Source organism: Myodes glareolus, chromosome 6 (assembly GCF_982192425.1).
Source record: "Myodes glareolus chromosome 6, mMyoGla1.1, whole genome shotgun sequence".
Classification (NCBI taxonomy): Eukaryota; Metazoa; Chordata; class Mammalia; order Rodentia; family Cricetidae; genus Myodes; species Myodes glareolus.
The window spans coordinates 99,980,805-100,005,359 of NC_142031.1; the positions used below are offsets into that span (position 1 = coordinate 99,980,805).

Here is a 24,555-nt window from a genome sequence, read left to right on the forward strand (position 1 = left end):
CTCTAGGCTCACCTCCTCCTCGTCAGCATTACTGTGTGAGCTGTTGGTGTGTGGTTAAAATAACCAGGGGGTTAGTGCATCTCCCACTGTAATGGGTGATAATTACTGTTGTGTCCTGTCACCCTCTCTGCAGCTCCAAGTTGTTCTCTGGTTTTCCCGGTCCCGGGGTGACATCATCTTTTCCATCTTGGGTGTGATAAATTTGTACTTCTCTCTAACTACCTGTGTCTACTAGTTCCTCATGTTTCTTCATCCTGGTAAAGGGTTTCTGTTTATTTATAGCAGGAGAAGCTGAAAGAGTGATTTCCTAGCAGCGTTTTCACTTCTGCCCTAAGCTTAGGTCCTCTAAACCACACATTAGACACTAACCACGCTTACATAACCAGAAGCGGTTGGAAAGAATGCTCTTCCCAAGGGAAAGACAGGCAAATAAGATTTGCTTGATTGTATGCAATATTTATGGTAATTAATTTAAAGAGTCTCTTATTCCAGTCATTGATGCTTAAAACACAATGTAATTTTCTTTAACATTTATTTTCATTATAGAAAATTCCAAGTATAATAAGACAGAGAAAATAGCCTAGTAAGCCCACATAATGGCATCATTTAGCTTCCACAACTGTTGAAACCTTGTTGATGGCATGTCATTTGTATCCCAACTTGTTTTCCACTGTCCCTCACTACTAACCTGAATGTCATTTCGTCACTGGTAGAAGACAGGATGCATGTTCAGAGAATGAGGTCTTTCCCTGAAGTATAACACTGAATCTGCAGTCAGACTTCTTCCCAGTAGTCTTTGCAACTAATCATTCATGGTTTTGTGAGCAGCCTCTCAGACTCTTCCTCTTCTCTATGAGCATATGCACACATAGCTATGCTTTGTTTCGTCTTGGAAAGAAAGCCACAAAACTGACTTCTTTTTGTTTATAAAGTACAGAAATTTCTCTGACAAAGCAAAAGTGACGCCATTCATTTTAGCAGCTTTAGAGTATATTGGCTGAGTTTTCTGTCCTGCCCGGTTCCCACAGTCATTAAGTCTCAAAGTAATCACACAGAGGTCTACATTAGTTATAAACTGATTGGCCCACTAGCTCAGGCTCCTTGTTAACTTTTATAACATATGTTAGCCCATTATTCTTGTCTATGCTAGCCACGTGGCTCGATACCTTATTCAGCAAGGCAATCACATCTTGTTTCTTCTGTGGCTGGGTCAACACTACAGATGGAACTTCCTTCTTCCCAGAATTCTCCTGTTCTTATTGACCCTCCTCTACTTCCTGTCTGGTTGACCCACCTCTACTTCCTGTCTGGTTGTCCCACCTATACTTCCTGCCTGGCTAGTGGCCAACCAGTGTTTATTTAAAATATAATTGACAGAATACAGACTATTGCCCCACAGCAAGAGTATTTATCAGGTGGACCAAAGACAAAAAAGGACCAGTGAATGGACTGAGGCCAGCCAGTCCAGGGAATCAACTTAGACCGGCCAGTCCAGGGACCTGACTTAGACCAGCAGCCAGTCCAGCTTTTCTCAGCCAACTCTTCAGAGGGACACGTAGAATTCCCTTTGTTTTTCTCCTACAAGCATGAGCGTCACCATACTGCTCACTAATGTGCCTGTCACCTTCTGTAAGGTGAATATGTACAACAAACTGCTTGATCCTGGATCTTTGGAGGAACCCAAAGGAACTTCTCTAAGAATGGCTTCATTCTGCATCTTTGTTACTGGTGACTTGATGTAGCACCTCTGCTCAAATGCTCGGGGATGCAGGCTTGAGGACCATGCTGGCTGAACAAGGCATTCATCGGATGTTTGGGGGAATAGAGAACAATGTGCTTGTATTGATTGCTTGCCTATGGCTGTAATCAGATACCATGATCAAAGCAACTGCAATAGTTTAATAAAAATGGCCTCAAAGACTCAGAGATGGGGATGCTCAGTTATTAGGGAGTGGCATTATTTGAAAGGATTAGGAGACATGGCCTTGTTGGAGGAAGTGTGCCAGTCAGGGTATGCTTTGAGGTTTCTGAAGTTCAAGCCAGGCCCAATGGCTCTTTCTTCCCATTGCCTGTAGATCTGTATGGAGAACTCTTTACTTCTCCAGCACCACGTCTGCCTGCATGCCACCATACTCACCACCATGATAGCAATGGACTAAACCTCTGAACCTGTAAGCAAACTCCCGTTAAATGCTTTACTTTATAAGAGTTGCCATAGTCACAGTGTCTCTTCATAGCAATAGAATGCTGACTAAGACAGCAACTTACAAAAGAAAAAGTTTATTTGGGGCTTTTGGTTTGGGGGTTAGAGTCAGTGGCCATCAAGCTTGGCAGAGAGCATAGCAGCACACAGGCAGCCATGGTACCGGAGGAACAGCTGAGAGCTCGCATCTTGGACACAGGCACAAGGCAAAGAGAGCTAACTGGGAAAGGCAGAGCTTTTGAAACTTCACAGCCCACACCCAGTGACACACCTGCTCCAGCAGTGCCGCATCTCCCAATCCTTCCCAAATAGTTCCATCAGCTGGGGACCACGTAGCCAAACATATGAGGCTAAGGGGACCATTCCCATTCACATTACCCCAGTGCTATCCAGGAAATATAAAAGCTGACTACATTTGAATGCTGGGCACAAAGGACCTTCTTGTAGAAGGTGCAGCTCTAAGCCCTAAGAGATATGAGAACCCACTGAGAACTTGGTGGTGGGCTCCACACTTGAACAGAAGGCAGAAGGGGTTGGTGTGGGAGAATTGTCTGTATTCTGTCAATCATATTTTAATAAAACGCTGATTGGCCAGGCAGGCAGTATAGGCAGGAAAGCCAGACAGGAAGTAGGGGTGGGGCAAAGAGACTGGGAGTATTCTGGAAGCAGAAGCTCTCTAGCCACTCCTACGCAGACCACTGAAGAGGCAGCATGTAACTTGCCCAGCTGAGAACAGTATGGAGCTATGTGGCTAATGTAGGTAAGGATAATGGGGTAACATAAGTTATAAGGACTAACAAGAAGCCTGACCTAATGGGCCAATCAGTTTATAATCTTATGGAGTCCTGTGTTTGATTTTCCTTGGGGCTTGCCGGTTGTGGGGAACTGGGCCGGACAGAAACCCCAACAAGCTGGCCCTCATGTTACAAGGGGTGGACGGGGGGGGGGTGTCAGCTGTGTGCAAAGGACAGTATAATAACAGTAATAATCTTTTATATCCGGACAACACCTTATAGTTTACATGGGGCTTTAATGTGCGTTTTCTAATTTAAGCTATACAATTGCACTGTACAAAAATCTGAGCAGGAAAAAAAGCAGAATTTATGTGGGAGGGCATTGTAGAGTCTAAAATAACAAAAAAACGTGGAAATACTGTTAGCCTATACTAGCTGAGACCACTGATGGACCCAACTGTTAAATGAGACCTAGGAAGGTACAGAAACAGGCTGTACACACAGGGTTGCAGCAATGGATCACCTCCATCAGTTATGAGTCGATTAGCATCTCCCCTGGACAGTGGGATGTGTCACTACCAAGTTAGCTATGTGAGAGCCACCTGGAGAACTTATGTATGTGCGGGTTCCCTGACAATACCCCCAGAGATTCTGATTCCGTGGCCTGGAAGTGGAGCCTAGAAATCCTACATCTGAACAGGTCTGCTATTGTGCGTACAAATTCCTAATCACTGTTCTGGAGCAGTCTCTAAGAACTGCGGCTAAAGGGTTTTATGTATGACTAGACAGGTAGGATGATTTCCCACATGAGCCGATGGATCCAGTTTGGGAAAAGAAAAGCCAGTCTAGCTGTTTTATCCCAATGTGAGAGATTTTTGCAAATGGAATTTTTTAAACTCTTTAAAAGAATTCACAGAATTCCAAACCAAAATGTAATATATCATGCATTGGAGGATGTGTTGCAATGCATAGAGCTGTGGTCTAGATATGTTGCTATTTTAAAGAGGATCAAGCACTAAAATCAAAGCCAAAGAACTCTCGGTTAGGGCCCAGCCTGACCATGTCCAAGAGGATGAGTGTGATGTCCAGCGTTGGCCTCCTCTCGGAGCTTTACTTCCCCCTCTGAAAAGCGTTCTGTCCATGTAACAATGGCTGAGCGTTCTACCTTCTCTGCTCTGCTGTGCCCATCCATCCTACCCTTGGAGTTGTCTGGTCTGAGCCAGTGCTTAGTCTGTGAGTGACATTTCCTTCCTTTCTAATCTTGTCCTGCTTCCAGTTAGATCCTGGAAGCCAAGAATGGAAGATGGTGTGTGTGTGCGTGTGTGTGTGTGTGTGTGTGTGTTGGTAATTTTAATCTATTGTGGAGGCATACCTGGCTACCCAAAATACATACATGTCCACTAGTTTCATACCTACTATTAATATCAAGAAAATTTTGAATTCTTTGCTGTTTCTTTCCTATCATCACTTTTCCTTCTCTTAAAAGTGAGTTTATGGGGGGGTGGAGAGATGGCTCAGCGGTTAAGAGCACTAGCTTCTCTTCCAAAGGACCAGGGTTCAATCCCCAGCACCCACATGACCGCTCACAACTGTCTGTAACTCCAAGATCTGACACCCTCACACAGACATACATGGAGGCAAAACACCAAAGCACATAAAATAAAAATAATTTTTTAAAAAATGGATTTGTGGACGAGCCCCACAGATAAGCACCTAAATTAACCTACAAAATACTCCCCTTCCCATCTGCATTCATGCATGTCTTTTCATGCCAGACTTTTACTTCAATGTTTTTGTTGCCTGCACCTGAACTATACGACCATGTTAGTTGCAAATGTGATGCTTGCCCTTGAAGCTGACGTGCTGAAGTAAAAAACAGAGGAAATGAAAATAAGAAAGAATTGATACTAGGCTCTCGTGGAAGCTGAGGTCTTGAACCTTTATTATCTGTGGTTTAATAGATGTTTAATCTGGTGAGTGCAGAAATGGTGGCAGATTTCTCTCAATGTCTGTACGTACACCTTGTCAAGATGGTATGAAAACTCTTACTGAAACCCATTTCTTTACATCTAACCTTAAAGATATGTATAAGGACTAAACTAATATTTTTAAATGATAACTACTGAGCCCCTTTCCCATTCCATTGCAGTGAAAACATTGTTCAACCCAGCTCCTGCCATTGCCGACCTGGACCCCCGGTTCTATGCCCTCTCTAGTGTCTTCTGCTGCAATGAGAGCGAGGTAAAGGTAGTGGCTTTCGGGCAATGGGATAAGACCAAGAGGCAGGACTAACCATATCAGTTTGAGCACATGGGAATTCAGTAAAAAGAGATTTTTCAGTTTATTGGGATGTGGAGGACAGAAAATAATTAACCAAGCCTTGGGTGGTCATAAAGGATTCTGATCCATGCCTGACTGAATCTGACACTGACTAAGCCTCTGACCGTGTTAGCGCCCTCCAGTCTGTTTTTTCGAGACAGAGTTTCTCTGCAGCTTTGGAGCCTGTCCTGGAACTCACTTTGTAGACCAGGCAGGCTGGCCTCAAACTCACAGAAATTCCTGGTCTCTACCTCTGAATGCTGTGATTAAAGGTGTGTGCCACCACTGCCCGGCTAAATCACCATTTTTATAGAAAGATAACCTTAGACTAGAATTCTCTCTCATGTTGAGATGCAGAATCTCTTACTCAGTTTGGCAAATGCAACACGCACAGAGAGAAGGGACTGACGATAGATAAAGCTTGCATTTCCTTTGGCACTAAGGCTAAATGAAGGTCTAGGCTCTCTGAACCTGCTCTCTTTACAACATCGTGACACAAGACAAAGAAGGCTGCTACGTGGAAACTAATTTTAACAAACCGCTGTAGATTATGCAACATTTTTGAGCAACCACCATGGCTAGGCATCAGGCTAGAAAAAGGGAATTGTGGGAGGTAGTAACCATTTCACAATAAGAGGTTACATTGCTCTCAACCACCAAACTGGCTTAGATTTCCCTGGTAGGTACTGAAAAGACACTGTATTTATTCTTCAGACAGTTTTCACAGCCCAAATTGTTTATTCAGCTAATGTGTCTCCTCCATTAAATTACAAATTCTATTAGAACACAGCCTCTGTCTGATTACATCCTGCCCTTGTCTATATAGTTGCTATTGCTGTATAGCACATCCCCCAAAGCAACAGTGATACTGCCATTCCCAGTTTCCACGCATGGTGAATTCGGATAGGGAACAGCATGGCTCATTCTTGCTCTGTAGTGCCTGTGGCAAGAGTTGAAAAATTCAAAGGCTGAGGGATTCTTCATTCATATGTGTGATAGTTGATACTAGTGTTTCCTGGAGCAGAATGGGTCAGAACACTTACACATGACTTGTCTTTGTAGCCTGGGCTTCTTCAAACATACACACATATGCACATACATGAACATATATGGGGTAGAGGAGTTGTTAACAGAGATTTCAATGTTTTTAAACACATTTTTAAAGATTTATTGTGTATGTATGTGTGTGTGTATGTGTGTATGTGTGCTCTATCTGCGTGTACAACTTTATATCAGAACAGGGCACCAGTGCTCATTGTACATGGTTGTGAGTCACCATGAGGTTGCTGGGAATTGAACTCAAGACCTCTAGAAGATCAGTCAGTGCTCTTAACTGCTGAGCCATCTTTCCAGCCCCAATTTCGGAGGTTTTTTTAGAAGATATCAGTGAGTGTCTCAAAAATGGATCAGTGAATTTAGCAAACAGAAGTGGTCCTGGGAAAACAGATTAACACAAAACTTATTTTTTAAGATAAAAGGTCTGGGCCTGAAGAGATGGCTCAGTGGTTCAGAGTACTGACTATTCTTCCAGAGGACCTGGGTTCAATTCCCAGCACCTACATTGTAACATGAGCAGTTGGCCATTTGTCACACGGGTGCCTGCTTGTTTGTGCCATCTGTAACATGAAGGCTGGCTTGTTTGTTTATATTTTCTGTCCTGCCCGGTTCCCACAGCTGTTTAGGCCCCCAACCCAAAATCACACAGAGATCTCTATAAGTTATAAAGCTGATTGACCCATTAGGTCAGGCTTCTTATTAGTTCTTGTAGCTTATATTAACCCATTGTTCTTATCTATGTTAGCCATATGGCTCAGTACCTTTTCTAGCTGGGCAGCTCACATGTTGCTTCTTCAGTGATCTGGGCAGGAATGGAGGAGGGAACTTCCTACTTCCCAGAATTCTCTTGTTCTCATTGCATCACCTCTACTTCCTGTCTGGTTTTCCTGCCTATACTTCCTGCCTGGCCAATCAGCATTTATTTAAAATATTATTGACAGATTACAGACAATTCTCCCGCACCACTGCATGGCAACTCACAACTGCCTATAACTCTGTCTCCAGGGGATCTGATACCCTCACGCAGACATACATTCACGCAAAACACGAATGCACATAAAATAAAAATAAATAATTACAAAAAAAGACAATGGCCTCGGGTTCTGTTTTCAGCACCAGCCTGTTAGTTCACAACCATCTTTAACTAAGGTTCAGGGGATCCAGTGTTCTAATCTGGCCTCCTTAGGCTCCTGCACACACTTGGTACACAGACATACACTCAGGCACACACACACATACACATACAAATTAAGTAAATACTTAAAATTGGAAGATGGTCTCAGAGCACAGCAAATCCAGACTGAAAGGGAACATCCAGAAGACAGAAAGAGAAGATACCTGGCCAAGTTCAGGAAACCTTTGCTGTTGGGATCAAGAATGAGCCGACACTTGAGGAATGGGTTTTACACAACAAAAAATTCATTTGGGCGTGATCAGAGCAAATAAAAGTGAAATGTAGTCCCATTCTTAAGAAAATATAAGATATGATTAAAGTGTAATACAGAAAATACATAACTTGGTTATACACTTTAAAAGTTTCTTATACATTGTATGAGTGTGCATGTCCATGCATGCTCACATGCCATGACACGTGTATGGAAGTTTCAGGGGAGTCAGCATTCTCTTTCAACCAGTTGAGTCCTGGAAATTGAACTCAGGTCATTAGGCTTAGCGGCAAGTGCCTTACCCACTGAGCCACCTCTGCAGCCTATTTGCATACTTTTTGCTTTCATATAACAAATGGGTTTCATTTGGGCACATTCACAGTGACTATACACAGGGCATACATGCAGTCTTACATAGTGTATGGTTAAGCGATCATATGGAAAAGAAAATTCAGTTAGACACACTGAGTCAAAAAGTACTATCTAATTCCTTGAGTACTTTTTTAAAAGTGCGGGTCACAAGCAGAGGAGCACCCCAGAGACGCAAGAGGGGCACCTCTCAGCCCTGTTTCAGCCCGAGATGCTTGTCTGTTCCAGGAGAAATGCTGAGCCTGCGTAAGCCCTCCTTGTTTATTGTATGTGATTTAAGGAAGGTCACAGAGGGCTCTTCTGCTTTCAGTGGTCTGCAGCAGCGTGAGAGGGACACCAGGCCAGGAGAGGCCGGGGAATGGCATCTATAGGTGCCCGTGTTCACGGGTGCGGGAATGGCATCCTTAGGTGCCCGTGTTCACAGGTGCGGGAATGGCATCCTTAGGTGCCCATGTTCACAGGTACGGGAATGGCATCCTTAGGTGCCCGTGTTCACAGACACAGCATCTGTGCAGTCACTGGTAGCCGTTGCTCTCCACTTCCCCACATTCCTGCTTCCTTTCAGAGACTGCATTTGCCCTTCCCAGTTCTATACCCAGAAGAGCTGAGAAAGCAATACAGCAAACAGTCTCCCCTCACTGTGAGTGTCCACACTACTATATTCTCCCACCCCCAGTGCATATTTCTTTTCTGTTTTTATTGGAAAATAAAAACAGGGGGCTGGAGAGATAGCTTAGTGGTTAAGAGCACTGACTGCTCTTCCAGAGGACCCGGGTTCACTTCCCAGCACCCACATGGCAGCTCACAACTGTCTAAAGATCAAGTTGCAGGGGATCTGACACTTCACACCAATGCACATAAAATAAAGTTAAATAAACCATTAAAAATATTTTTTTTAAAAAAAGTAAAAACAAATATTTTGTTTTGGTTGAAAGTGAGGTGTAGATAATGCACAGTACCCCTAACTTTTTCAGTGTGCCTCTCCTAAGGACCCCGACACTCTTGTCACATGTAAGATTATCACTAATTCTGTATTGTCATCTAACACACAAATCACATTAATTTCCCCAGTTGTTCCAAGAATTTAAAAAATACTTTTAGATTTATTTTATGCATTTGAGTGTTTTACCTGCATATATGCATGTTCTGGGGCCTGTGGAGGCCAGATGAGGGAGCTGGATCCTATGGAACTGGAGTTACAAGTGATCGCAAGCCACCATGAGGAAGCTGGGAACTAAACCCTAGTCCTCCGCCAGCGAAACATGTGCCTTCAACCACTGAGACACGTTTTCGAAAAGGGCAAATCTGCAGTAGATCTCAGTTGCTTTATTCTGACCGCGGTTTCTTTCCTTGTGTTACCAGGCTGAGATTTTAACGGGCCTCACAGTGAGTAACCCAACCGAGGCTGGGAAGGCTGCATTGGTTCTCCTAGAACGGGGCTGCCAGGTCGTGGTCATTACCTTAGGAGCTTCAGGATGCGTGACACTGTCGCAGACCGAGCCTGTTCCAAAGCACATTCCCACAGAAGCAGTCAAGGCTGTGGATACCACGGTAGGTTCCAAGTTTGAAGAACCCTTTCCACTCTAAATCATGTTAGCACCTGGAAATCATCTAATAGCAAAAATGCCTTTTCTGAAAACTGAGATGAAGAGGTAAGACCTAGGCAGGGTGTGACAGAAGACAGCCAGGCAGGAGAACCATCACTGGGAGACTTTATGTCGCCAACCCTCTCTGAGCCTCGGTTTCCTTAAGGAAAAATATTGCTGTTTCCTATATGAATTCATTCAGTAATATATCCAGAATATATTGCTGTATTTCCTATATACATTCATTCAGTAAATAAACATTTGCTGACCACCTATTGTGTGGCAGCCATGCTCTGGATGCCAGGAACATATGAAGAAGAAGGCTGGAACTAAAACTACAGCAGTAAACACAGCCATGTCTTATGAGCTTCTTGGTGGCAGGAATGGCAAGGCTCACTGATTAACAAGGCTCACTGGTTATGAGGCTCACTGGTTAACAAGGCTTGCTGGTTAACAAGGCTCTCTAGTTACAAGACTCACTGGTTACAAGGCTCACTGGTTAACAAGGCTCTCTAGTTACAAGGTTCACTGGTTACAAGGCTCACTGGTTATGAGACTCACTGGTTAACAAGGCTCAGTGGTTACAAGACTCGCTGGTTAACAAGGCTTAGTGGTTACAAGGCTCGCTGGTTAAGAAGGTTAACTGGTTAACAAGGTTCACTGGTTAACAAGTGTTGGAAGAGGCTTGTTTGTTTGTTCCGGACGCCCAAAACCAAAATAATCCCACAGAAACTATATTAATTAAAACACTGCTTGGCCCATTAGCTCTAGCTTCTTATTGACTAACTCTTACATCTTAATTTAACCCATTTCTATTAATCAGTGTATCGCCATGTAGCGGTGGCTTAGTGGGTAAAATTCCCAGTGTCTATCTCTGGTGGCTCCATAGTGTCTCCCTGACTCCGTCTTTCTTCCTCCCAGCATCCAGCCTAGTTCTGTTCTTCCCTGCCATAGGCTCAAAGCAGTTCTTTATTCATAGACAGAAGGACCTCCCACACCAAACAAGGCTCACTGGATGACATTCTTTGTTTTGTTTTCTTTTGTTTAGTCTTCAGATTAGTACAGAAGTTAATAGGTTTTATTACAGCATCTTCACATGCATGTGTCACACGGCATCTTCACACACACACGTCACACAGCATCTTCACACCCGTGTCACACAGCATCTTTATACACATGTGTCATAGTCACACAGCATCTTCACACGCGTGTCACCCAGTCGCAGTACACTTTGTTCTCATGAACTCTCCCCCCACACGCACTCCACGCTTCTGCTGGACTCTTTTCCCGCAGTCCGTCCTTTCCTTTGCTTTCTTATTACACATTTCACCACTCTACTTCCCACCTCTCTGGACATCTCTTCCTCCTCCTCATTATCCTTTCTAGTTACACACACACACACAAACACTCACACAATTTTAAAACCGGGTTCTGCATATAAGAGAAAACATGGCTCTCGTCTGAGTCTGGTTTGTTTTGCTTAACATGATCTGCAGTCATGTCCATTTTCCTGCCACCGTTATGGTTTCATCCTTCTTCCTGACTGCATAATGGTCCATTGCGCATCTGCACTACATTTCCTTCATCTGTTCGCCTATGTCCTGTGTATCTTGAAAACTGCAGCGATGAACATGGGTGTACAAGGACCAAAATCCTTCAGATGCTAACCGCTAACGTCCTTGCAGACTTCTGTGTCTCCTACATGTGTCTCCTCGAATCCTTGCAAACATTACATGAAGCAGATGTGTTGTCACCCTCATTTTACTCTCTAGTAAGCAGCGGAGCCGTGGCTCCAAAGGTGCTCACATTTCCCACACAGGAGCTTTGGCAAGAAAGCACTGTGTTCAGGAAAGTGCGTGAAATAGCAAGTCACAGCTGCCAGGGGAAATGACAGGGACATGCTGGGAAAATGGTTCATGATTGCCTAACGAGGGAAACAAAAATTGTGTAATATCAGAAAAAAGAGCTAGCCAGCTGATGGTGGTGCACACATTTAATCCCAGGCAGAGGCAGGCAGATCAGAAAATGTCCACCTTAGCTTTCTCCTCCTGGATATGATGGCTGAAGATTGCTTCCCCACAGAGACTCTGTCCACATGCCTCCTGAATTCAGCTCTATCCAATAACCCCACCCCCTGTTCAACCTGAGATGACAGACACTTCCAGAGTCCTGCAGTCTCTTCTTCGGAGAGCCCAGCCCACCAGATCCCAGCATCTCTCTGTGCCTGTGTGTTTGTCTTTTGCATTCCCTCATCTTGAGGCATTTGGTTTGTTGACAAAATTGGCCTCCAATAGTTTGATTCAAACTTAGTACAAATTCATCCTAGTTCATAAGGTACAAACAAACCTAAGAACTTCATTTAAATTTGCTGGTAGGAGAAAATAAAAGCATCAGCAGAAATTTGCCTGTCATTATTGTTAGATATTTAAGGTATAATGTCCATTTTTTTCCAGTTTACACACAACTTCCTGGGTTTTCACTTAAGTACAGTTATTTTTGTTAAGGAAATGACCTAGATTGAGAAACTTTGTGAAGAAAAATAGAAGAACCAGCAAATATTAGAAAGGTATAATGTTTTTAAGTTAAAGTTTTTTTAAGTTTGAAAAAACTTTTAAGAAAAGATTTTAAGATATAAAATACAGATTTTTTTTTCCCTGAAAGGAAAAGATTGTTCTAAAATAGAAAAGGAAAGATATGGCCAAAACCAGAAAGCATGTTGCAAAAGGCCTGCCAGGCCACAACGTTTGTAAAAGATAAACCTTAAATGATTTTACTATAATGAAAGGCTATTGGCTTCCTTTGGTCAAAACTAAATGATGCTCTAATGGAAGAGTAAAATCTAACTCACTTCTTCCAACAATAAGGTCTTAAATTTTTGTTGTTGTTGTTTGTTTGTTTGTTTTTTGAGACAGAGTTTCTCTGTATAGCTTTGTAAGGGGGAAAAGGACTTAGAGAACAAAAACTTTACTGCCCGAATGAGGCTCCTGAAACATTAGATTTTATTACTTAGTTACACGTTTCACTGCTAAGGCTGTCTGTTTTCTCACTGAGTTAAGTCAGGACGCCAGCATTAGCAGCAGGAAAATTTCTATTGGAAAGAATTAATCCTACTTACTGGCCATGACCATACCATTTCATAAAACACCTTTATTTTAGTTAAATTGTAATAATTCCCCAAAACTACAGTAATCAGCACTTCTACACCTGAAGTGGCTTGTTTCCCTAGATCTTGCCACCTGCTGAACCCATGACCAGGGTCATGCTCACTGCTCCCAGCATCCTCATTAAGGGCAATCTCAGACAAAGAGGGAAGCTTTGACCCCCTCCCCTACCCTCTCCCCAGGGCTATCCCTGGTCTTCAGCAGCCAGAGCTGCCCCCACGTTGGGCGCCAAATAATGGCGAATCAATCCCACACCAGTTAGGTTTTAAAGGGGTATTTATTTCGGGGGGGGGGTAAAACTTACATATACACAAATCGTCAGGAAAGGAGCCAAGTCGCTTGAGCAGGAGCTGGAACCAAGCACCAGAACCAAGAGGCCGAGCCAAGGCTTGCTGCTCTTTTCTAAAGAGAAATATACCACGCCCCAGTGGGCTGGTATTTCAGTGGTTATTGGCTGAAGGAGCGGAAGGTGCTCCCGCAGCACTGTGGGCTCGTACTTCAGCGACTATTGGCTGAAGGAGTGGAAGGTACGCCCACAGCACCTCCCCCTTTTGTTTAAGTAAGAGAGTTCTAAGCCTACTATGAAATTATATACAGTAAGTACAAACCTACAAAATTATATACAATAAGTACAAATATCCTATTCTAACTAGCTAAAGTCTTATATAATAAATGACTTGGCCAAGTCATGAGAGGAAAGTAGCTACATTTATCTAGTCTTCAACCCCATAGAAGATCCGAGAAGGGAAATAATGTTACCTGTTACAATTAGGAAGTGCAATCAAAGAACTTCCAAAACATGCAACAAATCACAGAGACAACTGGCTACCTGGGCAATCACCAAAGACCTATTTGCAGCGTTGAAGCATCCAACTTTGACTAAGGCCTAGAATAGCTGACAGATTATTTTTAACAGGCAAGAGATTTTTCAAAACCATCTTACCCTGTCTTGGCAAGATTTAACAGTTCTGTTTATCCATTTCTGGATTTTATCCATTTCTGGATTTTAACAGGCAAGAGATTTTTCAAAACCGTCTTACCCTGTCTTGGTAAGATTTGACAGTTCTGCTTATCCATTTCCAGATACCATGTATTTGTCAGTAGTTGAGGTATGGGCAGTTCCTTGCCCAGAGGCCGGTTTTGTCAAGAAGACAAGCTCCAAGTGGAGTGTCTTTGGTGCTCAACAATCTCTCGGGAATAGGTCGGTGTTGCCAGGAGTGATTGTGTCTCACTACACATAACTCTAAGATTAAATTAAATGCCATTTTCTACAGCTCTTCGAAGAGGTTAAAGACTATTTATATATAATCTCTATGTATCTAAAGAACCTGATTAGTCTAACCATAAATATGACAGACATAGATGACTATTGATCTACAATTCTTAACACATATCTAACTTAAAGACTAAGAGAATAAACAACTGTGCAATAAATGAGGACAATGACCTCCAAATGTAAACAAAAAATATCAATACATAAACAATATATAAGTATCTTAATCAGAGGTAGAAATGTACACTGCAATATGGTACACATATATCACTACAATATATATCAATACATAAAAAATGTTTTAAACAGGTAGAAGCATGCATACATACAATATTGAATATAATTTAACTTTGTATCCATATACAAAAATCTATGCCGATGTAATTATCTATAAACAATAACTCACAAACACCATTATTATCTATCAAATTCCCCCCCTTTTTTTCAAAAAGATCCCTGAGCTTATAAAATTCCTTTCCCAACTCTCAACCGTATACTAATTATAATCAATCCCTAAATATTGTTCCTAAACCTGAGGACAAACTTTGCTGAGAGAGGGGACATCGTCCTCTAGAATTACTTCCAGCTGTCATGGGGGTGAGGTTCTTTCTGGAGGATCCTATGAAAGTAAAATGATGGTTAAATTTCAAGATCAATGTCTTTTAAAATTGCAAACAGTCTCTGAGTATTTTGTGGAGGTCTGGCCAGAATGTTGTACAAGATGTGCACCATTTCAGCTAACCAAGTTGGAATCATCTGTGCAGCTGATACCCGAAACAGGACTTGTAGTAGCACTATCAGTATCATGATGTCATATCAACCGAGTGGAGTTGTTGTTATGGGGGTCCCATCTTCTTCCTGGAAACTTCAAATGTCAGCGCAGGAAAAACTCATTGTTCATTGTGGAAAACTTAAACATTAATTGAATAGACATATACAAACATATATTCAATGAAAGGTATGATAGACATATTCAATGAAAAGTATGATAGATATGAAGAAAAGCAAAGATGTTTTCGAAACTCATATTTCTTTCTGTCTCATATCATGGCTCTTGACATAAGACAGAAACTCCAGAAACTCTGGGTTTTTCTCTTAACAACAGGCTTGGAATTAGAGACGGACCGAGTCGAGAGTCCAACTCCAAAACCAGCTCTATAAATTCAGAAATATGATTTAGTATATTCCAGAGCTTCATACTCACAGAACCTATTCAGTTTTCTTGATAATCCATATTGGGTAGTTATTTTTCCATCTGTCAGTATTCAAACATCCAGGGTCCATCGAATTTTTCAAAGACGAGTGTTTTCCTGTGGCGATAAGGACAGAACCCTGCCCCCATTCTATGTTTTTCTTATCACCTGTATGGTTATCATCATTGTAGATGCTGTCATTTCTCCTTTCCAAGAGGTTTCTTCTCTTCAAATCTAACCTTTATTAATCTTGATGCTATCCACAATTTTTCTTCTCCTGTGGAAACAAGAGCAAAACCCCTTCCCCAACGGAGCACATCTCCTGGCTTCCATTGAGAGGTCAGCACATCCTTGATATAAACCGGTTGATTTAGTTCAGCAGACTTTTCCATTATCCAATATCTTTTAGCTGCTGTTGCTCCTTCCTCGGCATTCAAACGATTTAAACAGAGCATAATAACATACATTATCGAGATTCTCTGTATATTATCCATCTTTATGCAGCTTTATCTTAACCTCTATTTCTTTTACTTTTACTTTTAACTTTTGGCTTTTTGAGACAAGTTCTCTGCATATCTTTGTCCTGGAATAATTCTGTAGACCAGGCTATCTTTGAATTCCCAGAGATCCGTCTGTCTCTGCCTCCCAGGCTGTTCGTTCTTTCTTTCTTTCTTTCTTTCTTTCTTTCTTTCTTTCTTTCTTTCTTTCTTTCTTTCTTTTCTTCCTTTCTTTCTTTCTTTCTTTTTTCTCTAAGAATTTTAACCTTTAGCCTGTATATATTTTTAACATAATGTAAACCATTCTAGGTTTTCTTACTCTTTGAATCTCTCTTTACTATATATCTCTCTTTTTCTGACCACATGAGTCTTTAATTTGCTAAGGAATATGGAGAAAATAACACTCAATAGCTCTTAAGGCATTTCAAGGTCCTTTCCAGGAAGCAAGCTGTAACAATGTATCCATAGTCCCGACTGCCTGCTTGAAAGAGTCAGAGTTTTACCAGGCAGGACGGCCCAGAAAGCCGGCATTTTAAAACAGCGCAGCTTTTTTCCTGCTACGGCTGAAAACTGAAATGCTTTACTCGAATCTTTCCCAAGCTTTCTCAGGCTTTCTGTGGATGCAGTTATCCACGTGGGTGCCATTCTGTAACATGAAAGGACCGGGCCTGCTTGTTCGGGGTTTTTCTGTCCTGTCCCACCCCTCCCCAGCTGTTTAGTCCCAGAGAAAAATCACACACAGATCTCTGTAAGTTATAATGCTGATTGGCCCATTAGGTCAGGCTACTTATTAGCTAACTCTCACATCTTGATTAAACCATTTTTCTGATCTATGTTAGCCATGTGGCTCAGTACCTTTTTCAGTGGGGCAGCTCACATCCTGCTGCTTCAGTGATCTGGGCAGGAGTGTGAGGAATCAGCTTCCTCCTTCCCAGAATTCTCCTGCTCTCCTTGCATCATTTCCACTTCCTGTCTGTTTTTCCCGCCTACACCTCCTGCCTGGCCAATCAGCATTTATTTAAAACATGATTGACAGAATACAGATAATTCTCCCGCACCAGGTTCCCCAATCCAGAGAGCTCCCTTATGAGGGCTTTCTTGGATTACACCTGTTCTGCTGTAGAAGTCACTGTTTCCTTGTCTGTCTGTCTTTTGCAGACCTTGCACTTGGGACACAAAGGCCAGAAGAGGGTGTGGGATTTCTTGAAGCTGGAGCACCTGGCTTGTTATTTGGGTCCTGGTATCCAAACTTAGTTCTCAAAACTGGGCAGTGATCATTCTTAACAATAGAGCCATGTCTCAGCCCTAATTCTTACTCTTTTAAGACAATTTTTTGAAAATATCTTTTAAAACTTGCCTGAAATACTTGGGGTTTACTTTTGTATGTTTTTTTAATGATAAGAAGAGTGCCGATCTTTATGATTCAATATATCATGTCTTCATCATCAGCCATGTCATGTTTTGGTACCAACTGTTTGCTTAGCCAAACGTCTTTTATCTATTAGATTTTTAAAAAATATCAATTCAAGTTTTCACTCTCTCCCCTCCTTCCATTCCCTCTACACACCCTCCCACCCCAACCCTATCCAATACTCAGAGACGGCAAGGCACCCTGTCCTGTGGAAGGTCCAAGGCCCTCCCCACCACATCCAAGCTGAGCAAAGTATACATCCAAAGAGAATAGGATCCCAAAAAGCTAGTATAAGCAGTAGGGATAAATCCTGGTGCCATTGCCAGTGGCCCCACAGTCTACCACAGCCATGCCACTGTCAACCACATTCAGAGGAACTAGTTTGGTCCTATGCTTGTTTCTTCCCAGTCCGGCTGGAGTTGGTGAGCTCCCATTAGCTCAGGCAAACTGTTTCAGTGGGTGAACCCATCATATTCTTGACCTCCCTGCTCACACTCTCCCTCCTTCCACTCTTCAGCTGGACCTTGGGAGATCAGTCCGGTGCTCTGATGTGTTACCCAAACTCCTTACAGTACTTGAACCAAATCTTCACGACAGGAACAACTCAATTGTTCCCTACTCCCTTACTACTCAGTGTTATCGGGATAAAGAACAATTCCAGACTTTACATTGCCAGAGCTCTGTATTAACTCTACCAAGGGAGTTTCCTTGTGGGAGGTAATTCTATTTAGATCTATAACCCCTAGAGAAAAAACAATGGAAAGTCTTCCTGCTAAGAATAGTAACTGGGTCCAAACAACGGAATAACCATTATGCCACAATATTGGAAATGATAAAATACAATAAATTCCTAGATAAGAGTCAGCCTAGAGGCTGGAAAGACAGCTGAGATCCCTTGCCGCCAAGAATAACAATCTGAGTCCAATCCCCAGAACCCACAAGGTGAAGGAACCAACTCACACGATTGTCCTCTGACCTCTACACGCATGCTGTAGTGCAGAGCATATACAGGCACATACATACAATAAATAAGTATAAAGAAAAAAGTGTCAACCTGGCCAGGTGTGTTGGCACATACTTCTAACCCCAATACTCTTCCTTAGGAGGAGTGGTAGGCAGATCTTTGTGAGTTCAAGCAGGCTACTCTACGTAGTAAATTTAGTCTAGCCAGGGCTACAGGTGAAACCCTGTCTCAAAAAAAAAAAAAAAAAAATCCATCTGTTACAGCTCTACCCAGATTTATTTTGGCATAATCAGTTCTAACGACGATCCACCCTGTTAAATGTGGTCAGATATTCCAACGAATGGGATCTAACCAAACTATCAAACATTCAAACTTCACTTTATAGGAGCAACTTGACAGACTCAAACTCCAGATGATAAACACAGTGCCATCAGAACTGAAAGGCTTTGGAATGACATTGAGATTATTGATTCTTACTAGGGATACTAGAAAGATTTTGGATTGATTCTTTTTATCCAAATTATGCAAAAACAGCCCTTAAAGGCAAAAACAATCATGGTGTTTTTAATCAAAATTGGCCAAATGCTTGAGACAAAATTAAGCCTCTCTGGATATATGTGTACTAGACTGGGAATTTTAGGGCAGACTGAATTTGCTAAATGCACACTTTAAAAAAGATCACACCTAAGGAGCCCATGTTTTCAGATCAGATGAGACTTGCAGGCACCACACGCTATAGCTAGCCAGGATTAGAAAAGTGAGAACAAGACTCAGATTTTGCCAATGGCAAGTAAATGGGTAATGCTACAGAGTGAGTTCAACAGTCACACTTCCCGTGCTGATTGTGAAGTAATGAAGGCTTAGTGATGCCCGCAAGTGCAGTGGGACCCTGACTTCTCACAAGTCTGGACTCTAGTTTCTTCTCCTGCCACTATTGTTTGGTGTATGAGGGAAGGACAGCTTTGCTCAGAAAGAATTCAAAGTGATTCCGTATTGTGATCATACTTCTTTTTTAATGTGATTGTCCACGTCGGGATATTGTATAAAATCAAGTGACATTCCTAATCACAAGAAAGAGTTATAATAACTTGGACATTAAAGATCAACTGTTCCTACAAGTAGAGAAAGCCAGTGCACACAAGGTTTATGGTTGTAGAATCAAGAAGAAAAACTAGATTTAAAAAGCAAAATAAGCCAGGCGGTGGTGGTGCTCACTTTTAATCCCAGCACTTGGGAGGCAGAGGCAGAGGCAGAGGGATCTTTGAGTTCCAGGCCATCTTGGTCTACAGAGCAAGTTCCAGGACAGACAGGGCTGTTAGACAGAGAAACCCTGTCTTGAAGAAAATAAAAAAGAATAAAACATTTCAAACACAAACATTAAAATAAAACCTCACGAACTAGAAATGAAATCATATTCAGTCTAGCTGAAGAATAGGATGATAGGTTTTGTTTTTGTTTTTGTTTTTTTCTGGTTAAAATGCCTGTTTCCACCGGGTGGAGGTGGCACACACCTTTAATTCCAGCACTCGAGAGGCAGAGGCAGGCTGATCTCTGAGTTCGAGAACAGCCTGGTCTACAAGAGCTGGTTCCAATACAGGCTCCAAAGCTACAGAGAAACCCTGTCTCGGAAAACAAACAAACAAACAAACGCCTGTTTCCCTCGTCTGCAACCTTTACCATTCCTCCTTTTTGATTTTGAGACGGGGTCTCTCTATGTAGTTTTGGCTATGTTGGTCCTCACTACATAGTCTAGGCTGGCCTTGAACTTACGGAGATCTTCTTGCCTTTGCCTCCCAAGGGCTGGAGATTGGTAGCTTGTGCCATCATGCTTGATTTACCTTTGCTTCTTTGGCTCATTCTATGTTCTTATTTTAATTGTAGGTATAATATTCCTGTTACCTTTGTGTAAACATGAGATGGAGATGGGAAAGAAAGACCCAGAACACGAGGGCTAACAATATTAATATGGTCCAGGGCTTTTTCCTTAATGGCTTTTGCAGCTATTCCTCTCTCTGAAGAATGCCTGCCTGCCCGCTCAGACTCACCTTTACCACGTCTCTAGCACTAGGAGACACATAGAAAACAGCATCTGAATTGGCCAGTTGGCTCAGCTGGTTAGATCTTGGAGTTAGAAAATATCTGGCCTTTGCATGCATGACCAACAGAAGTGTTATCAGAAGTTCCGGGGAAAAAACTATACCAAACTGCATATTCTACCAGAGTGACTGACTGCCTTATTAGAACTCTGTATTTGTAAAAAGTTGGAATGCTGAAGAACCAGAAACAAACTATGTTGGGCTATTTTGGGTGACTTTGATAGACATTTATTGTCCATCTCTGTGTCTGATCCTATATCCTCTAACAAATGAATCTTGGGAACATACTGCGGGTAGACCGCTAGCTTCCACCAACCCCCAAGTGAAGAATGTCATGAGAGCATCTGAACGCTACAGCAGAGCGTCCCCACGGTAACTCACCTACCTGCAGTCTCCTCCCGCGTAGTTAATACACGCACTGATTTATGACCGCCTTTTGTTTTATACTAATAAAAGCTCATATAGCCACTTCCACGGTGGACCTACTTCCATGTCCCTTGGGCAGACCTAAACCCATGCCCCTTGGCCACGGCCACTCACATTTGACTACAAATAAACTGCCTCCTATTCTCCTTGAGAAGAAAGGTCTGTTTTGGCATTCAACCTGAGTCCTCTGGACAATCCATTTTCACTGGGGGGGGGGGGGGGGAGGTCAGCCAGAATGGCACTAGGTACCAGCACAGCCCCTAAATTATATCAGAAGCTATGACCTAAGGTCAACATTGTGGAAATCATCAGCACCTTCTCATTTTATAGTGGGGTAATGTCTCTTATTGTATTGATTTTCAGTGTACACGGTTCCTTTTTACATATATACACAAACACTTAAATATAAACAACAAAATTCAGAAAAATCCAACAGGCAGATAATTTTAGGAAGCCAGGGACACAGAAGAAAAAGTCAGTCACCAGATTTTACAAATGGTCATCTGAACTTCCCTGGCCATGACTTGATATATCATCCCAAATATCCTGTGATCCACAAGATCTTCCTTTGGGATGCTGAACCAATTAGTAGCCATACTTGTCATTAAGATGAGTTCTGCCATCTCCACTTTGACCTACATCAAAAGATAAAAAGAAAAAATGTATTTACTTTTCCAAAGTCAAGAAGAAAAAAATATTCAGACATCAGAAGGTCAAAAGCCAAACAAGGCAGTTTCTTTTAAACAAAAAATTTACTTAAATTTTTTTCTTTTTGTTTGTTTGTTTATTTGCTTATTTTTCAAGACAGGGTTTCTCTGTGTAGCCTTAGCTGTCCTGGAACTTGCTGTGTAGACCAGGTTGGCCTTGAACTCACAGAGATCTGTCTGCCTCTGCTTCCCAATTATTGGAATTAAAGTCATGTGCCACAATACTTTGCTCAGAAAATTTACTTTTTTGGCATAATTTCAGAATATAGTTTCTTTTTACTTCTATTTTAACATTTATTAGTGGATAAAAAGCAAATATTTCTAGAAACTAAAGTTGTAACAGTTGTTAGTATTTTAGAAACACCATCCATCAAAAACAAACAAACAAACAAAAAAAACCTGTGATGGGCCTATGGGGAAAAGAATCACTTCTTACAATGTATGCACCGACTAGTACAAGACTAGAATTGCATTCTAGTACAAGAATTGATTCTAGTACAAGACTAGAATCTAGTACAAGATTAGAATGCAATTCTGGGCACACCTCTGACCCAGGGACCTTAACTTCACTGTTTTCCCTACAGATTATCACCAACCTTATACATTTTATTTACTCACTTTGTTCAGTAATCTTTATCTTTCTCAATTTCAGTGTTTAATAATTTTCTTCATAGTTTTTTTTTTTTTTTTCCAAAACAGGGTTTCTCTATAACTTTGGAGTCTGTCCTGGAACTTGCTCTGTAGACGAGGCTGGCCTCGAACTCACAGACATCCAGGTGCCTCCCAAGTGCTGGGATTAAAGGCGCATAGTGTTTTATTTTATTAGGCAGGGTTTTTCATGTGACTATATAATAAACTTTTATTCCCCTGAATCCCACTACCCTTTCCTTTCTCCCCTCCCTTTAGTCCCTTCATTCCTCTGGACAGTTTCCCCTTTTATGTGTAAGCGTATGATCTCATGTGTCTATGAAAAGTCTCAGACCCACAAATATGGAATATTTGTCTTTCTAAAACTGACTTAGTTCATCTAACATGACTCATTACAGAGTTGTTTGTAATAAACAGCAGAAGACTAGAAACATGGCAAATTTCCAATGAGAGAATTATTTAAATAACAAAGTCTGCTGTAAAAAGAACGAAAGTACACTTAGCCAGACACAGTGGCATATACCTGTGTGACCAAGCTGGTTTTGATTTCAAAATCCTCCTGCCTCAATCTCCAAATGTGCACCATAGAACAGACACCCCCATCTCTATCATATTTGTTCATTATATACACACAACAAAAATTAATAAAAATAAATACACAAATAAATAAATGACAAATAAGGAGCTGTTGAGATGGCTCAGTAGGAAAAATCACTCGCTGCCAAATCCAACAAGCCCAGGACCTACACTGTGGAAGGACAGACAAGCTGACTCTTGCAAGTTGTCCTCTGTGTTCCAAATGTACATCATGGCATATGTGTGTCTGAGTGCACACGTACACACACACGTATGCACAATAAAAAATAAAAACCAAAAATCAGTAACTATGATGTCAATTAAATGAGAAACAAGAAATCTATAAATAGCAGTGGATCTCTGAATTGTGCTAAGTATAAATAGTAAGTAGAAACCCTCCATTTGTGTGGATAAGGTGCTGAAATACATCTTACCTTTTGTGTAGGCATTTTATGGAATGCCTAAGAACTAATAAGAAACTGATACTATTTCATTATCTTTAGATGAGAAAATGAGTAGATGAGGTAGAATCTGTTTTCTTCTTTCAGTTAATAAAATTAAAATTCTTGCAAAAATAAGCAGAAAAATCTAAAGAACCCATATATCCCTTACCTAGCTTTAATGATTAATCATCTGTGGCCAATTCTACTTTATGTGCTATCCCTGAGTAACCCCCACTACCAGAGCATTCTACCTGTGAACCTGTCTAGACTATAAGGACACTTTCCAAAAGCTACCATTCAACATCATGCAGAGTTTTAAAGAGTCAATGGTAATTTCTAACAGCATATACTCAGTTAGTGTTCAAATGTGTATGACTGTCTCATTAGTTTACAAAAATTATTTTTGCTTATTTGTTTATCTATTTATTTATTTTGAAGCAGGGTCTCACATAGCCTAGGCTGGCCTCAAACTTTCTATGTAGTAACAAATGACCTTGAATTTTTGACCATGCTGCTTCCACTCCTGAGTGCTGGTAATGGGCCTGTGCCACCACACCTGGTTTATGCAGTTAGGGATTAAATCCAGGGCTCTACAAATGTTAGGCTAGCACTCTACCAACTGAGTTACACACTAGACCATTATAATTTTTTAAAAGATGCACCAATTCTACTCAGTTGATGTGTTTCTGTATCCTTTAGTAACATCAAAAGGGAGACTTACTATATACTTTTGTAACTTTCTTAAGTATATAACCTATTCAAAAATATAAACAGGGGCCAGAGAGATGACTCAGAGGTTAAGACCACTGGCTGCTTTTGCCGAGGACTTGAGTTAAGTTCCAGCAGTACATGGCAGCCCACAAACACCAGTAACTCCAGTGCCAGGGGCCCCAACACTCTCTTCTAGCTTCCATGGGCAATGGGTTTACATGTTGTACACATATGTACCTACAGGTAGGCGCTCACACACACACACACATACATCTTGAAGGATAAGAAAAATAAAAACTGCACCTTCAGGTGGAACCCACACACAGTAGTCTGGATCATCTTCAGGGTATTTGGAAGAAAGTACGGGTGGGAACTGCAAAGAAGAAATAGACAATTTTACTCAACAGAGTTGTTTCTTAGGTCAGAGTCTCACTGAGTGGCTCAGGGTCCCCTGGAGTCAGTGACACCCTACCTACAATTGTAGGTTTGTCCCATCATGTCCCATCATGTCTGACCCCAAGGACTTTTAGCTGTAAGAATTATTCTTATTCCTGTCAGTAAACAAAACTGAGAAAACAGTTTCCATGAATGGGGGCACACTCTCTCTCAGTGTTGAGTGTCTTCCTCAATTGCTCTCCACTTTTATTCTATTTTTGGGACAAAGTCTCACCATGAAGCTTCAGCCGGCCTGAACACATTACATGGACCAGGACGGCCTCAAAGTCACGGAGATCACTTGCCTCTGCCTCCCAAGTTCTGTTCCACACCGGTTCCACCAAGTATTTATTAATTTGTTT

The 24,555-nt window shown here is 41.7% G+C and overlaps 2 protein-coding genes across 7 annotated transcripts in view; one reads left to right on the plus strand and one right to left on the minus strand.

Annotated features, from left to right (window-relative positions):
* Positions 1-24,065, plus strand: part of LOC148121914 (ribokinase-like) — a 62,869-nt gene extending 38,804 nt beyond the window's left edge. Inside the window, exons 4-6 of one of the 3 annotated variants that reach the window (XM_087907408.1) lie at positions 5,087-5,178; positions 9,429-9,617; positions 22,080-24,065. In XM_087907408.1, coding sequence (XP_087763534.1) covers positions 5,087-5,178; positions 9,429-9,617; positions 22,080-22,124 — 326 coding nt within the window. In that variant the 3' untranslated portion in view covers positions 22,125-24,065. Of the gene's footprint in view, positions 1-5,086; positions 5,179-9,428; positions 9,618-11,734; positions 19,801-20,032; positions 20,720-22,079 lie in introns of those variants that run through there. The other 2 variants (XM_087907409.1, XM_087907410.1) reach the window with 2 other exon arrangements.
* Positions 19,145-24,555, minus strand: part of LOC146894430 (kanadaptin-like) — a 28,368-nt gene continuing 22,957 nt past the window's right edge. For all 4 annotated transcript variants that reach the window (XM_087907398.1, XM_087907396.1, XM_087907399.1 and 1 more), the window contains exons 13-14: positions 24,062-24,131; positions 19,145-21,308 (exon numbers count right to left, since the gene is read on the minus strand). In XM_087907398.1, coding sequence (XP_087763524.1) covers positions 21,259-21,308; positions 24,062-24,131 — 120 coding nt within the window. In that variant the 3' untranslated portion in view covers positions 19,145-21,258. The remainder of the gene's footprint in view (positions 21,309-24,061; positions 24,132-24,555) is intronic.